This window comes from Nesoenas mayeri (assembly GCF_963082525.1).
Source record: "Nesoenas mayeri genome assembly, chromosome: Z".
NCBI classification, from domain to species: domain Eukaryota; kingdom Metazoa; phylum Chordata; class Aves; order Columbiformes; family Columbidae; genus Nesoenas; species Nesoenas mayeri.
The window spans coordinates 27,220,653-27,235,576 of NC_137542.1; the positions used below are offsets into that span (position 1 = coordinate 27,220,653).

Consider the following 14,924-nt stretch of genomic DNA (forward strand, 5'->3'; position numbering starts at 1 on the left):
AAAACCAAACTTCATTTGGTGCGGGCAGCATGGCCTTGCTGCACAGACCCGACTTGCTCCCAGCCCTGTGCTGAGCTACCCTGGGGACTCGCCTCACCAGCACCACGGCCGCCCTGGGCTCCCCGAGCGCAGCCGCAGCCCCCGGTCCCCTCAGAAGGCATCGCCACAGCGCCGGCGCCGTACGAGGACGCCTTCGCCTTCCCCTTCCCCGTCGCCGGGTCTCGAACCCTGGTACCTCCCGGCCCGCTTCCCGCAACACCGCCGGCCAACCTCGCGATACCTCCCGCCCTTCGCGTCTCACCGCCGGCTCCTTTAAGAAGCGCGTCCCGCCGCGCCGCTCTTCTCGCGATACCGCCCCATCCCCGGGAACCCGGCCGTGGCGGAGCCCGCCGCGCCCCGTGCGGCGCGGGGCGAGGGGTCCGTTCGCCCCGTCCCCGGGCACGGCTCCTGCCCCGCACCTCGCCAGGGGCTGGGGGGCCGGGAGGCCGCCCTGGCGGAGGGGTTGGCCTGGCTGCCGTGGGGCCGCCGGTGCTGGGGGGGAACCGCCGGTGACGGGTTCCTTCCCCGCGGCGCTGTGAGGTGCCCGCCGGGTGTCTGTGACCTGCCTGGGGGGCGTGTGGTGTCCGGCCGTGGGCGCCAGGCCGGCCCGTGCCCCACTCCCGTGGCCGCGGGCCCCCAGAGCGGCCGCCCGGTGGCGTCTGGGCCTCACCTGCCCCCGGGGGCCGCGGCCCGCGGGCCCTGCTGGGCTTTGCACGGCCAAAGGTTAAAATGTGTGATGGTGACCCAGGTAAGCATCCTCCGTGTATCTCTCCAGAGCGGTGTTCACACTCATTACTGCTCTTCACGTTTGCTCAGGTGCAGAATGAGAGCAGGTGTGGGGATTACACAGTGCTTGGTAACCCACGGCGAGTGCCCCAACACGGGCCGTGGGGCGGCTGGCTCGTGGGATCTGGCTGGCACAGCACCGTGCCATGGCCCTGAGGGGCCTCGCCTGACGGGGCTGAGGTGTGTTCTGAATGCCCTGAGTATGGTGGTGCACATGTTCTAGAAATATCAGGTGGGAAAAGTCTAAATGGCTTCTGTTTATTCAGGAGCCTGCATTTTGAGTTTGTTTCTTGCAACAAGTGGAAACGTGTGGTTAAGTGAATTTAAAATATCCTGCTTTGGCATCTTTAGGAAGAGAGCATTTTGAGGGTTTTTTTCACTTCTTATTTACCAACTTTGTTGCTAAGCATTACAACTTAAGAAGTGCAGTGCTTTGTAGTATCATTGAGTTTTGCTTTTACAGTCAGTTATTGGAGTGTAAAAAATCCTTTGCACTCTACATTAAGTGATCAAACATCAGTAGTTAGCATTAATGTTTGATTTGCTTTATTGATCATAGAGAAGTAGGTGTTGAAAGGAGCTACTGTGTGACAGTCATACAATTTATACATATGATGGCACATTTTTTTCAGCTGTGGTAGAAGCGGCATCATAAATATCAACTTTCTTCACTGATGACAAGTGTACTGTACCCATGCTAGGAAGCCATACTGGATAATTTTCCTCACTTCTAAAGTTAGTATTCTACATAAATTATAGTTCTGGTTCAAACCTCAAGTTCTTAGTGCATCAGGCTAGTTAAAGTAGCAATTTTTGCTTTGGTTTGTATAGCATTATTTTCTGGGGTTTTGTAGTAATGGTGTCCTTAATACCATTGCTTTTCTCTCCCCTTTACTCATTTTGTTCCTTGTTTCTCACTAGGTTGGGAGTTTGGTAATACTGAAACTATTGCTCAGTGCAATTTTTTCCACCTTGCACCTGGGACTTTCATTCTGACAAGTCATATGCAACTCATTAAACTCAAGTAAATGCTTGGTTAAAAACAAAGACACTGTCAAATTGTAATTTTAACTTGAGAGTCTCTAGTGTCACATGTCACTTCAGGTATTACTGTAAAAGAAAGTAATTGTGGAAATGCTTTCTTAATTTAAGCTTTGTTTTGCATATTTAACAGTGTGCTGTATACAGCATGTTTCATTTTTTCAGCCTTGCTTTGAGATTTTGAGAAATTGCCCAGAGACTTAAATGCTACTGGGAGAAGTCCATGTGTACTTTAAAAATTGATGTGAGCATGTGCAAGAAACAGTACAAATACCTTAAGAGACTAGTTATGTATGATTTGTTGAATATGCTGTCTGTATTTCATGCCTCAAGAAGATAGATTTGAGCTTCAAGTCTCTGAGAAGATCAGTGGGAATGGCTGAAGGTATGAAGTGACTTACGTACAGGTCACAGGGTGTGGGACTGAACTTCTGAAGTGAGGATGATGGGGAGCATTGTGAAGGAGATCTCCAAAATGATGAGTTTAACACAGGGGTCATGGTTTATGATTTTGTTAGTCTAGGAACTCACAAGCCATTGATTTAGGTTGTGGATCCAAGTTGATAGAAGGCAAAAACTTGACAGGTATTAGAGAGCAGAACTGCTAAATTTGTAGTCAGAAAACACTGAATGTAAGAAATCTGCATGTGTTGAAGGGGGAATGGAGCTGCTTGAAAGAGAGAAGTCCACTGGGGTTTGGTGAACAGACAACCCACACCTGACCCAGGAAATCTCTGTACCTAAAAGAATACTTTCAGGCCAAAGAATTTTAGGAGAGAGGTATTCTCTATGCTTGTGCTATTTTTGTTGTTACTTAGATATCAACTTAAGGTCACTGCTTGTTGCCCCATAGTGGGATAGATGGATGTTTTTGTTTTAGTTTACATAGTTTATTAAATAGGAAGTATAGTTATCACCAATCTAACTGATACATTGTGGAGAATAATCCTGTGAGCGTACACTTCCAGGAGCTCAAGAACTGGTGAGAACAACCTGTCTGCTCCATGAGATTTTTGCACTGAGGCATAAAAATGACGGAAAGTGAAGTTTCTTGCCTTCAGGACTTACTCTTATATTTTCCTTACCTCTGAAAAGTAACTGGGTTAACATGCCCAGAAAAGTGTACTACCACTGATCATAGGTATGAAGTATGATTACTTTGATCCAAGATTCTCTCCAATTTGCTCCTTCAAATAAAAACCTTAGGTGCCTCTCATTGCTTCTGATTATGACTTTCTCAGAAGTATCAGAACATATTCCAACAAATAGGTAAACAACAAAAGTACTGAAATGAATCATGTCCCTTTTTGTGTTGTGGGACAGCTGAGCAGGGGAAGATTGGAAAGTGTTTCCATAAACTCAGGACAACACTTCCTCAGTTTAGATTTGAAAAACTCTATGTAACGATTATTTATGTCTTTACTGTGAAGAGTGAAGGCCTTGCTTTTTCTGATAGAGGTATTTTATTGGGTTTTTATTGTCAATATGATGTGGATTCTTTGGACTCTGATACACTGATGTTCTTCATCTTTCTCTGTTAGCAGGATACGCACCATTTAAAAATAATCTTTGTGCATGAAATTTAAAAATGAGATAGCTGAAAATGAACCAGTTCAGTCATCTCTGTGATTGTTTGATATGCTGTATTTGACATGCTGTATCAAGGCCTGCATTAAGGCAGTAGTGAGGCCACACAGAGGAACAGATTGTAACAGTTCCAGACTTGACATCTGTGTTAACAGTTTACTGAGTAATTAGCCACTTGGATGAACAGTATAGGCAAACTGTGTGCTACTGTGTGTTCTTGAAGTACCCTTCTGTTGTTTTTAAACGTAAGTAGTTTTTTACCTGTTCCAGACTTAATTAGGAGAAAGGTGACATTTTGACATTTTGCTATGTGATTATAATTCTAAGATAATTTACTAACACTGGAACATGGGGTTCAGGTAGGTCAGAAGTGTGTGTAATATAGAAGGCCTTTTTGACTGGGTCATGTGGTCTATTCAGTGGACACTAAACATGCAGACATCAGTATATCAGTGTTGGACTGCATGAAGCCAATGTGTAACAACTTAATATAGTAGAATTTGGCCTTTACATCAGACTTTTTCACATAGACTTCCAGATATTTAAATATATATGTATATTTTCAGATACCCAGATATGAAATTGTAGTGTTTCAGTTAACTGTAGTTTTATACCTGGCTCAGGATTTGGTTCTAAACAGTAATCAGTATCCTGATTCTAGTGCGACCTTCAATAAAATGTTTTATCTTACAATGTATGCAGTTTGTTAAATAAATTTACATTCAATGTTTTAGTAGTGTGACAAAATGAAATACTTTGCACATTGGGCCAGTTTATCACTGTGTGTTTGTTTCTTTTTATAGATAATTGGCATATTGGGGAGAAGTGCCTTGCCCCTTGTCTTGAAAATGGGAAACTTCAGGAAGGAACAATATCCTCTATTGAAAAGGACAAGAATGGAAAATTATTTGCTGTTGTATCATTCTTGGAGTGTGAAGAAAGGCAAATACTAATAACTAAACTTCGTAGAGTCAAAGCCAGTAGAAGACCCTGCAAAAGCTTAATATTTGATGATGATGATCTGGAAAAGCCTTATTTTCCTGACCAAAATCTTCCATGTCCTGCAGTTGCTTTTAAATTATCTGACAATGGTGATTTCATCCCTTATACAATTAACAGATATCTGCGTGATTATCAAAGAGAAGGAGCCCAATTTCTGTACAGACACTATGCTAATAAAAGGGGGTGTATTCTTGGAGATGATATGGGCCTTGGAAAGACAATACAGGTACTCTTTTTGATTTTTACAGTGCGAGAATTGGTTGTTTTTTGTTTTTTTTTTTGCAGTGTGTTTTCTGTGAGTTGTAAATCTTTTTTAAAAATACTCTGTTTAAGAAAAGCCATTTCAGTGGAGCTTAACCTCCTGTTGCTATTGTGGAATTGGAGAAGGCAGGACATGACTTTCTGGGACAGGACTTGAGCCAGGAGCCATTGCTGATTTAAGATTCACTCCTGACAGGTCACAAAACTGGGATGTGGCCCCTTTTAGTGTAAGCATGAGTAATTACAGTGGTTAAAATGTTCGTATTCATTTTATGTTGAATGTACTTTGAGAATTGTTACCTACGCATTGTGAAATTTGCACTGGAGCATGCTAAAAGTACTTAAAGTCCTTATCTGACTGTAGCTCTTTAAATGTCTTTTTCTTTTTTTCCTGAAAACAAATAGTTTGACTGTACTGGGAACAAGAAGGAGCAGACACTTTTATTCCTATCTCTGGAAAAAGTGCTTAGATGTTCCGTGTTATTTTTATCACTCTTTTGGAAACACAACTTGGGTTGATGAAAGGACAAAGTATAGCTCGATTTTTCCATTATGCTTTGAATCAGTGTGGCCCAAATGATTATTTATTTTACTAAAACTAGAGTGATCTTATGTTTGAAATTTCTCTTTCATTTTTCTGGTTTTAAGTTAGCAGCTTCAATCCTATGGTGGCTTGTCTTTGTGCTTCTCTCTTTTCTCCCTCCGTTCACTGACAGATACTAGCTGTAGTGTCTGTTGCCCTTCCATTTAGAAGAATGTCAATGGATCCTCTTCAGTGCAAAGAAGTACTATTTTGTAGCAAACTTGAGGAGTGAGTGTACTAAACTGGCAAAGCTCTGGAGTATTCAGAGGCGCATCATCGATGTCTAGCTGCTGCTGATTGATCTGTTAACAGACTTTTATTAAACTGTATTCATTTACCTTGTGTTTTACTTAAGCTTGGCCATGTTTCTTGTGTATGGCTGTTTAAGAATTCAGGAGATATGGAAGTTTGTGTCTAGTCAGAACTGCAAATAATCTGCTTTCATATGATCAGACGCATCTATGTAAGGTAGTAGTAAAATATAGAGTAAAAAGTTGCGTTGTCTTCCTTATATCTCTTGTATGTCTTGAATCTCAGTGGATTCTGTAGTGATGTGGTCATGTTTGTCACACAGTGACAGTGTTTTCCTGTGTGGAATTCACATCTGATGGTTATTTCTTTTCATCACAGTGTCAAGTTTGCAGAAGAAAGGTGGAGGTTTTAAAGAATATATTGTGTATTTTTTTTTTTATAAAACACAGTAGTTATCTTATTTGTGTTAAGCATGGGAAAGGCAATTCAGTGAATATGAAGTAAAAGAGGATTTCACTCGAATTAGTATGTATGAAAGCATAAATGTTAGTTAAACTTTGAAGTAACTGATTTAGTCTTGTAGAAAACTTGAGTTATGCTTGTCAGTTTGCTGAACCTTATTGTTTCTGAATTATAGAATGATTTATGAGATAAAGACTTTGCTAGCAAACTTTTGCATTTTCATATTCTTTGTACTTCTGAACTTATCTTTGCTTAAATTGGATTGACTGTATGTCTCTTTAATTTCAAGCTGAAGTTGAGGTGGAGGCAAGTAGAATAATGTCATTTCTCTTTGTGATTGCAGTAAGTTAGGTTCCTATGTAGGCCTTTAGGTTGCTTCCTTCTTTATGTGGAAGAGCCAAGAGTTCATCAGCAGACTTGCCCTTTTACAGCCTTTGCTATTGTTACAAATTTGTGATGTATAATTCTTCCAAAAACGGAGGATCTGAAAGACACATGTAGATTTTATGTTCAGTTGAATTCTATTCTTCTTCTCGAAATGATTTTTAAAAAGTTAAAGTCAAACAACATGTGCAAACTCGCAGTTCCCCTTAGCCTCAGTTTATATGAAATATTAGGTATAAAAATGTTTGGTTTTCTTTTCTACACATCTCTTTCTCGCCCTGCAGCCACAAATATGGTTGGTTTCCTCTCTCTTCTGCTCATCTACCTTTACTTTTCTCAGGTATTTTTCCTGCATTTCTGCACTCCTGGCTGGCTCTTTTTTCTTCCTCTGTCGTTACAGGGCAAAAGCTCTGGAAATTTCCTCTTTTTTTTAGAAGCTGACACTTTACAGCATTACCTCTGCCCTGCTCTGAGCAGCTGTGTAGCAGCTGCGAAAAGGAAGTGGCTGGAGCTGCCTCCTCCAAGTAAAGGAAGCCTGTAGAGTTTTTAAAAGAAGAGCACCTCTCTGGTGGTGCATCTGGTCCTTGCTGCCACTTGGCATAAATGGTATCCATGGCGCTAAGTGGATTTTATGGATTTACATGTTCTGGTCAGACATCTGTGCCATAATAATCAAAGGGAAATCTCCTTTACTGATTTGAGGTTGATGAGAGAATATAGCTCAAACACAACAGAACGAACAGGTTTTGAAGTTAAGGACAAGAACTGGAAGGAATGGAACATTTGGAAGATGACATGTTAGTAAGAATCTAACCTCTAGTTTGAACTTCTTTCTTTTGCAGAAGTAGTGTTGGGAGTACAGTTAGTATCTCTTCTTTCTGTTTTCTTGTGTGAGATTCAGTTGTCTTGAGAGTGGAGAAGAACTGCAAGGCATAACTCATCTCTAGTTTTTCCTGGCTCATTCATAGTCTCCTCCTTATTTTTGGGACTTTTCCACTTAGAGGAAGAAGGAGTAAAATAGAGCAATTAATTGTTCTTGTCATGAATTCAGGATTCTCCAAGTGGAGGGGTTCCCATTTTAAAAACAGATCTATTTAAAACAAACACCCCAAACAAAAAACCCAGTCCCCCCACAAACCACCTTACTAAATCCCATCCAGGATTTCATCCTAAATGTTTGTTTTCAGTGGAACTCAATTTATGTTTGCATTTTTGTACGTGATCACTGAGAATTATTTTCTTTTTCAAGGTCATTTCATTTTTGGCTGCAGTATTGCACAAAAAGGGAACACGTGAGGATATTGAAAACAATATGCCAGAATTTTTACTGAGGACAATGAAAAAAGAATCTAAATGTAACCCCAAGAAGGTACAGTTTATAGTAATACAAGCTTAATTTTTTTGTAAAAGGCAATACTTGATCTTTTGTTTGCTTTAGAAGTTTATATTCTTTTAAAAAATTCTGCTACTTCGGTAGATTAGGGGTTCATGGTCATACTGGTAGTGTTAGGGGAGCCTTCAGTTTTCCAGAGTGTCATAGTGCATTATCTGGCTGTCATAGTCTAATCTGTTAGTACTGTTGATTTGCACTAACACAAAGTATCAGGAAATATCTGGATGAGATTTGTGGCTAGAGTACTTTGGAAGGCCCATGTCAGTGAGTAGAAAAACTGTGGGTTTGTGTGATTGTGTTTCTAAAGTACAAAAAGTACACGTGTCTATTTTAACAGGATATTTAAAGAATTAGGGTAAACAAATGTATTTGGAAAATTTATTTCTAATATTCTTGTGATGTGGCTTATATTCTTGAATGACCATCATAATGTCAGATGTAAGTCTGACTCATAATCTAGGTAATCAAATACAGTACAGCAAGTAAAGATACATGTAGAAGTTCTATGTGAATGAGAGAAATCTGAAGATCATTTTAATTTTACCCATCACAGGTCTCATACAATTTCTGTTTTCCATTACTATTTTAATTTTATTGGACTAATTGGAATATTCGAGTAGCAGAATGGTCTGTATGACTGTAGCTCTGTGAATAATGGATACAGGTTTCTCAGGAACTACAGGCGGAGAGGAAGAGGTGAAGGGTTAGTACTTCATGTGAAAACAAACAAAAAAAAACGAACAACAAAAAAAAGGATGCTTCTGACTGGGAATATGAAAAGAATTCTTTCACTTTGAGGACAATTAAGCATTGCAACCAGGTCATAGAGAGAGGTTGTGGACCACTCCGGATCCTTGGGGGACCTCAGGAAGACCTGAGTTGAGAAGGCCCTGAATGACCTAATCTAAATTCAGTGTTGCCCCTGCTTTGTCCAGAAAGTTGGGCTACAAAATTCCTGAGGTCCCTTCCCACCTCACTGATTTTATTATTCTATGATACTGAATGAGTTGTATGAGAGATCTTAAATTTTCAAACACTTTCCAGGTCTTCCTGTTTTGAAGTTATATAATAACTAGACCTATGAACTGGAGGAAGCTGCTTACCCTCTTCATCTTTTTGTTTTCTCCATCTGTAAAACATTTTATGGTATACAGATATTGATGCTCTAACAAGACAAAGTGATAGTATCTCGTGTCCTATTGCAGTTGTAAGAGTATAATTTGAGTAAGTAGCACTACTTTGGTATTTTTTTTTTAGTTTTATGGTAGTTTTGTTCTGTATTATTTACATCCTCTGAGTAAACTGATTACTTTTGAATTTATATTGACTCTTCAGATATTTTCTATACTATGCTTTGAAGTGACAGAATGAAATAGTTAAATGTTCAAAGCAGTAAAATAAATATCAAGATTTTGACTTTCCTTATGGAGAAAGTGCTGTGTTGTAGTTTTTCCAGTAATACTATACATCTGTTTGTTTTCAGACTTTCCTCATAGTGGCCCCTCTTTCAGTGCTTTACAACTGGAAGGATGAGTTAGACACATGGGGGTACTTTAAGGTTTGTGTCTTACATGGCAGTAAAAAAGATGATGACTTGAATCGCATCAAGCAAGGGAAATGTGAAGTTGCCCTTACAACATATGAGATACTGCGCCTATACTTGGATGAATTTAACAGGTAATGATTTTAATGTATTCTTCCACACACAGAAGTTCAGCTGTCTAATTTAAATTGTTCTTTGCAACTACTTATTCTTTCTGTTTATTAAATCCAATGACTCACTGTGTGGAAGAGGAGAATCCCATTTAACTATCTTCAAGATGGTTACCCTATACTATCTTTGTAGTGGGATGCTTGGAAGAAGTGTTTGAGTAGTTTTCATAAAGCTAGACTTCGCACTTCATTAAGTGTTCTCAAAAATATGCAGGAATTGCCTGCCTGAAAACGGGTGGTAGCTGAAAGATATGCAGAAGGTGTTTCTATATTTCAGTACAGTGCAAAGGAAAAAAAAAATCTGGATTCTTTAGCAAATGTTCAAATGATATTTTCCTTGTTATTTGAACTTTTCACCAGCTTCATGAAATTCATGAGTCCTATAACCTGTGATACAAAATATGTGTGTGTATAGTTTTAAATACATGATGGGCTTAGAATGAAGGTCTTTCTGACAGCAGATTGTATGAGAAATCCTGCTTTCTTTACTCCATAGCTGTCAACATTTTCAAACTACAAGTTCTACCTTTCCTTTGGCTGTGTTCAGGAGTACTTAGCCTTTCATCTTACCCTGGTGGTCCCTTTATGCCATCTTAAAGTAGAGCACCAGTTGTGTAAAGAGCTAGTAGTAGCAGCCTGCCCTTAGCAGCTGGTGTTGTACAGCAGATCTGCTGGTCTTGTTGGTTTAGGTATTGGGAAAGGTTCAGGCCCCAGAGACAGTCCTAGTGGTCTGGACAGCCATCACGAAAACAATCAGATCTCCATCTCTCTCTCTGCTTAGGTCTGAAAAAAGAAGTGCAGATAGGAGAAGGCTGAAGCAGTTATGTTAGTAGTACCCTAATTCATACTATTGCCTTTCTGAGGAGCCCTTCAGTGTTGGTTGTTGAATAGACAGTGATCAGGAAATAAGTGCATGTTCAGAGCTGATCTGATGTGTGACTTACTGCTTGCAAGTACATTGCTTCAGCATACAGATTTACCAGACTCTCTCTTCAGACCATGTGACTGGCTGGGCATATGATCTTGACACTGGAAGAGGCTATGTGTCTTGCTTAGCTAGAATGATGCATTTCCCTCAAAAACTAGTCTTAAATAATTCATTGTCAGTAATAAGAATACACAGGCTCAGTTACACATGTAAATCAGCATGAGAGATTTAGTTGAAGTAGCTCATGCTCATCTCTTAATCTCCTTTGAGAAACTCCAATTCTTAGCAGATTTTAGGAATGTAAGGAGCTCAAGTATGAATGAATGTATTTACCAGACATCAAAAATGCCACAAAATCAGTCTTCATCTTAGTGACCTAGATGCAGCCTGTTCAGGAAAGAGCTTTCCTTCTAAAGATGTCTGTTTCAGCTTTTTGCTGTTTGAAATGTCATCCAAATGGATGTATGATTTTGTTCTGAAATTTTCATATATAAAAAATGATCTCATAAAGTTGATACATCTCTTCCTAAGGACTTGATGACTTAAATTAATATCACAGTATAGAGGTCATTCTACCTCCAGGTTTTATGTTTTTTTATGTTGGCTACAAAATATCTTTTGGTCCCTGCTTCTAGATATATTCTTCCTAGTCACAAATTGTGCCAAATTGTTATTATATAGATATTAAAGAAGTTGAGTGATGCTTTCACGTAGGAAACCATATAGATTGAAATGCTTTTTCTAGTTAGACTGGATAGGTTCTTTTGGGAAAATGAAGCATACCTGTGTTAAGCATGTTTCAATAGTTTACCTTTGGAGATTATTTTTTTTTTTAATTTTTCTAAATCTTATGAGTAGAATTAGCATCACTGGGATGTGCTGTATTGATTGCTCTGGAGATTGAAAGCTACTTTCTTCACAGAAAGCATTTGATATAGTTAACCGTAGTTCATTTGTTTGGTTATGTAGTTTAGCCATTGTATTCAACTATGGCATAAACAGAATATAAAGGAACCGAGTAGTATAATACAATGTAAAACAAAAAATCAAAAAGTAAGTATTTTATAATAATCACAGCTACTTGTCTGACTTCACTTCTTACGTTCATGTGGGATGATAAGTAGTTTCGGTTAATACAATATTTTTTGTTGATTTGCAGTGTAGAATGGTCTGCTGTGATAGTGGATGAAGCACATAGAATCAAGAATCCGAAGGCTCAAATAACTCAAACCATGAAGTCATTAAAGTGCAGTGTTCGCATAGGCCTTACTGGAACCATTCTTCAAAACAATATGAAGGAACTTTGGTGTGTTATGGACTGGTAAATAATTTCTTTTTAATGGTTAAACACCTCTATATGTTAACCATATAATGGGGCTAGGATAGAGCTGGATGATATGGACCCATCTGTGTCAAAAAAAAAATGAAAACAACAAACCACAATCCTCCCCTCCAAAAATCCCATAATGTTTTGTGAAAATGTAAGTATGTTTTTGCAATACATCTATGGGCGTGAGCTCCTGGTATGAATTTTGCAGTTATGTTTGGAGCTCCTGCTATCAGGCTTCTTTAGGGAATCTGGGAAACAGTTAAAGTTTGTTTGTTTGTTTTTTACCCAGTATATTTAGCTTTCTTTTCTAAAGACTTTTTTCTTCTGTCCTCTGCACAGTAGATAGAAAATCACTGTGCAACTTTGAACAATGTTGTGCCTTTGCTCTGTGCAATATGTGCAGGTCACTCTGACTTGGAAGATTAAAAAAATAATGTTTTGCTGCTTTTCAAAATGCACAAGTCCATGTATTTGCAAAGCACAGTCTTGTCCAGGGAAACTTTTAATGGAGAGGTGGAAATAACTCTAGATATAAATCTTAACATAGCAGACTTACTATGGATGCTTTACAGAGGAGGAACAAATCAAACGGACCTGAAATATAAGGATATAGAGATTGAAGTGAAATATTAGGAAAAAAATACTTTAACAGTAAGCTTAGTGTTGCATTTGGTCCATTAAAAGTATGCTGATGTTGTTAATAGGTTGTTAAAATATGTATTGTTGCCAATGATTGCTAAATTCTTTTTTTGCTATTGGGTTTCTTAAGATTTTATTTAGTAAATTGGAATATCTGCCCAACCTGATTTTAACAAAAACAGTAAAAATTGAAAACATGACTGCTTAGCTTCTAATTTAGGGTCCTGAACAGTAGCAGCCTTGTAGTTTAGAGGTTCTATATACTTGTGACTTCTGTTGGTTTGCTGAGCTTTTGTTTTTCTGGAGATGGCAACTAGTTTCCTAAGGGAAATCTCTTAACATTTGAGGATCACAGAAAGTAAATGTCGGGAAGTAGTATATGTTTCTATTTATATACACCTTTTAAAATTCATTTCTCTAGTAATTTTTACTTTAAGATCTCTTGCTGTTAGCCAGAAACAATTTATGCTATGGTTTTAATCAGTGGAAAAGGATAGTCTGACTTGGAGTAAAGAAAATGCTGTAGTAAATGCTCTTTACTTGGAGTAAAGAAATTCCTTCACATACCTCCTACCCCCTTTTGTTTTTTAACAGGGCTGTACCAGGACTTTTGGGTAGCAGAATACATTTCAAGAAGAAATTTTCTGATCCAGTGGAGCATGGCCAGAGGCACACTGCAACTAAAAGAGAGCTGGCAACAGGTCGTAAGGCCATGGTGAAGCTAGCAAGAAAAATGTCTGGCTGGTTTCTGAGACGTACCAAAGCGCTTATCAGTGATCAGTTGCCAAAAAAGGAAGACAGAGTAAGAGTGCCTGCACATTTCAAATACAATGCTAGTGAATATCTCTCTTTTTTTCTTTTTTTTTTGTGTGTGTGCGCTTTCTCTTTCATTGTGCCTGTATTACTGTATGGTTTCCTTTTGGACTTATGAGCTTCAGAAGAATCCAGAGCCTTGGAAAAAATGCACATGCAGTACTGTGCTTTGTTCACATAATTACTATGATTGCATGTTGAAATGGAGTTAATCAAGCATGAAAACGCTCAGCTAGACTTCTGACTAGTGATTTACACATCTGTTTTATGTGCACGTTTGTACTTATGTGTGCAAACCCAATACAATATATGTAAATCTCTTGAAATTGTGTAGGACTTCTGAATTTGCAGCTTGATACTTTGTGCGGGGAACAGTATGCTTTTCATTTTTAACTCCCTCATTTTCAATCACTAAATAAAAGAAAACCCTTCAAACCTAAAGCTGATTGTTGATAGGTCTGTAATCCTGTTCATCTAATGCTATTGTCAACATTATATGAAATGATAATACTTTGGCTATAGCTAAGAGTTCTGAGAAATTCTTATTACCTATATTTGTGCTTTCCTTTGAAGTAGACAAATACATTATTTTGCACTGTTTTTTTTTTCAAAATTTGATATTTATTCCTTATCTTTAATGTATAATAATGTTATCTAAACTGTCTTCTGAAGGAAAGATTAAAACAAACGTCAGTCAATTGCTTTTCTAAATCTTGCAGTTTTTTTCTTTTTGTTCTCTTGTTGATGTGAGTATATGTTCAAGTTACTGCTGTATTATTATAGCTCAGCATGGTGCTGCTGCTGTGTGGGTGGCCTAGGTTAAGGAATGATCTTGGGATTTCTGTCTCCTGCTGCTTAAGACTAAAGATGTCATGGAGATGCCACCCATGGTCTCTAAGAAGAGGGATAAGAGTTTTGGCTGTAGCACTGTGTAGATCTCTGCCTTTTCATTGCGTATTTTGTTTGTCCTGCTTGTGGCAGTGCCCTACAAAAGCTAGTGCCTAAAAGAGGAAAGGGCACATTAAGCAACTGGCAAAGCAGAGGGGAATCCGTAATTACAATTATGCATTTATTTCTCTTACTTTTCCTTCTTCTTCCTACACCTCCACAAAAGTCATACTGAAAGGCTTACAGAAACCTAACAGCAGGTTCTTGTGGCTTGCCATTGATATTCTTTGTAGCATTTTTGGAGGGGATGAAGTAAGTATACATATATTTTGGCTACAGTTTCATGCTACTTTGGTGTCAAGATCCACATTTTTTCATTTGGTGGTAGAATTATTTCCTGTAATCTTTTAAGAAAATATATTCATATTTTCTACTTTTTTTTCAATGTTCTATGTTTTATGTTTTTTGCTGCAGTGTTCTTTTGCTTTTCACTGTGTACTGCACATAATTGTGTTTTTGGGACTCTCTCTTTGGCAGATGGTGTACTGTTCCCTGACCGAATTCCAGAAAGCCATATACCAGGCTGTGCTAGAGACAGAGGATGTAAGTCTAGTATTACGAGCAGGAGAGCCCTGTAGCTGCAACAGTGGCCGTAGGAGGAAGAACTGTTGTTACAAAGTAAGAACTTGCACTGTATGGATTTTAGAACATAGTCCTCCTGGTTTTCTTGAGAAACTCTGCCAATGAAGAGCTGATTGAAATGGCTGTGTGGTTGTAAGCCACATGTTTGGGAAATCCCAACTGGACACTTGGGTGGCTGCAT

At 38.8% G+C, this 14,924-nt stretch overlaps 1 protein-coding gene across 1 annotated transcript in view; it reads left to right on the forward strand.

Moving 5' to 3' along the window:
* Nucleotides 1-375: 375 nt before the first annotated feature.
* Nucleotides 376-14,924, forward strand: part of ERCC6L2 (ERCC excision repair 6 like 2) — a gene marked incomplete at its 3' end in the record, with an annotated part of 35,192 nt that continues 20,643 nt past the window's right edge. Inside the window, exons 1-7 of the mRNA XM_080363080.1 lie at nt 376-787; nt 4,257-4,681; nt 7,647-7,766; nt 9,274-9,467; nt 11,591-11,752; nt 12,995-13,202; nt 14,639-14,779. Coding sequence (XP_080219206.1) covers nt 769-787; nt 4,257-4,681; nt 7,647-7,766; nt 9,274-9,467; nt 11,591-11,752; nt 12,995-13,202; nt 14,639-14,779 — 1,269 coding nt within the window. The 5' untranslated portion in view covers nt 376-768. The remainder of the gene's footprint in view (nt 788-4,256; nt 4,682-7,646; nt 7,767-9,273; nt 9,468-11,590; nt 11,753-12,994; nt 13,203-14,638; nt 14,780-14,924) is intronic.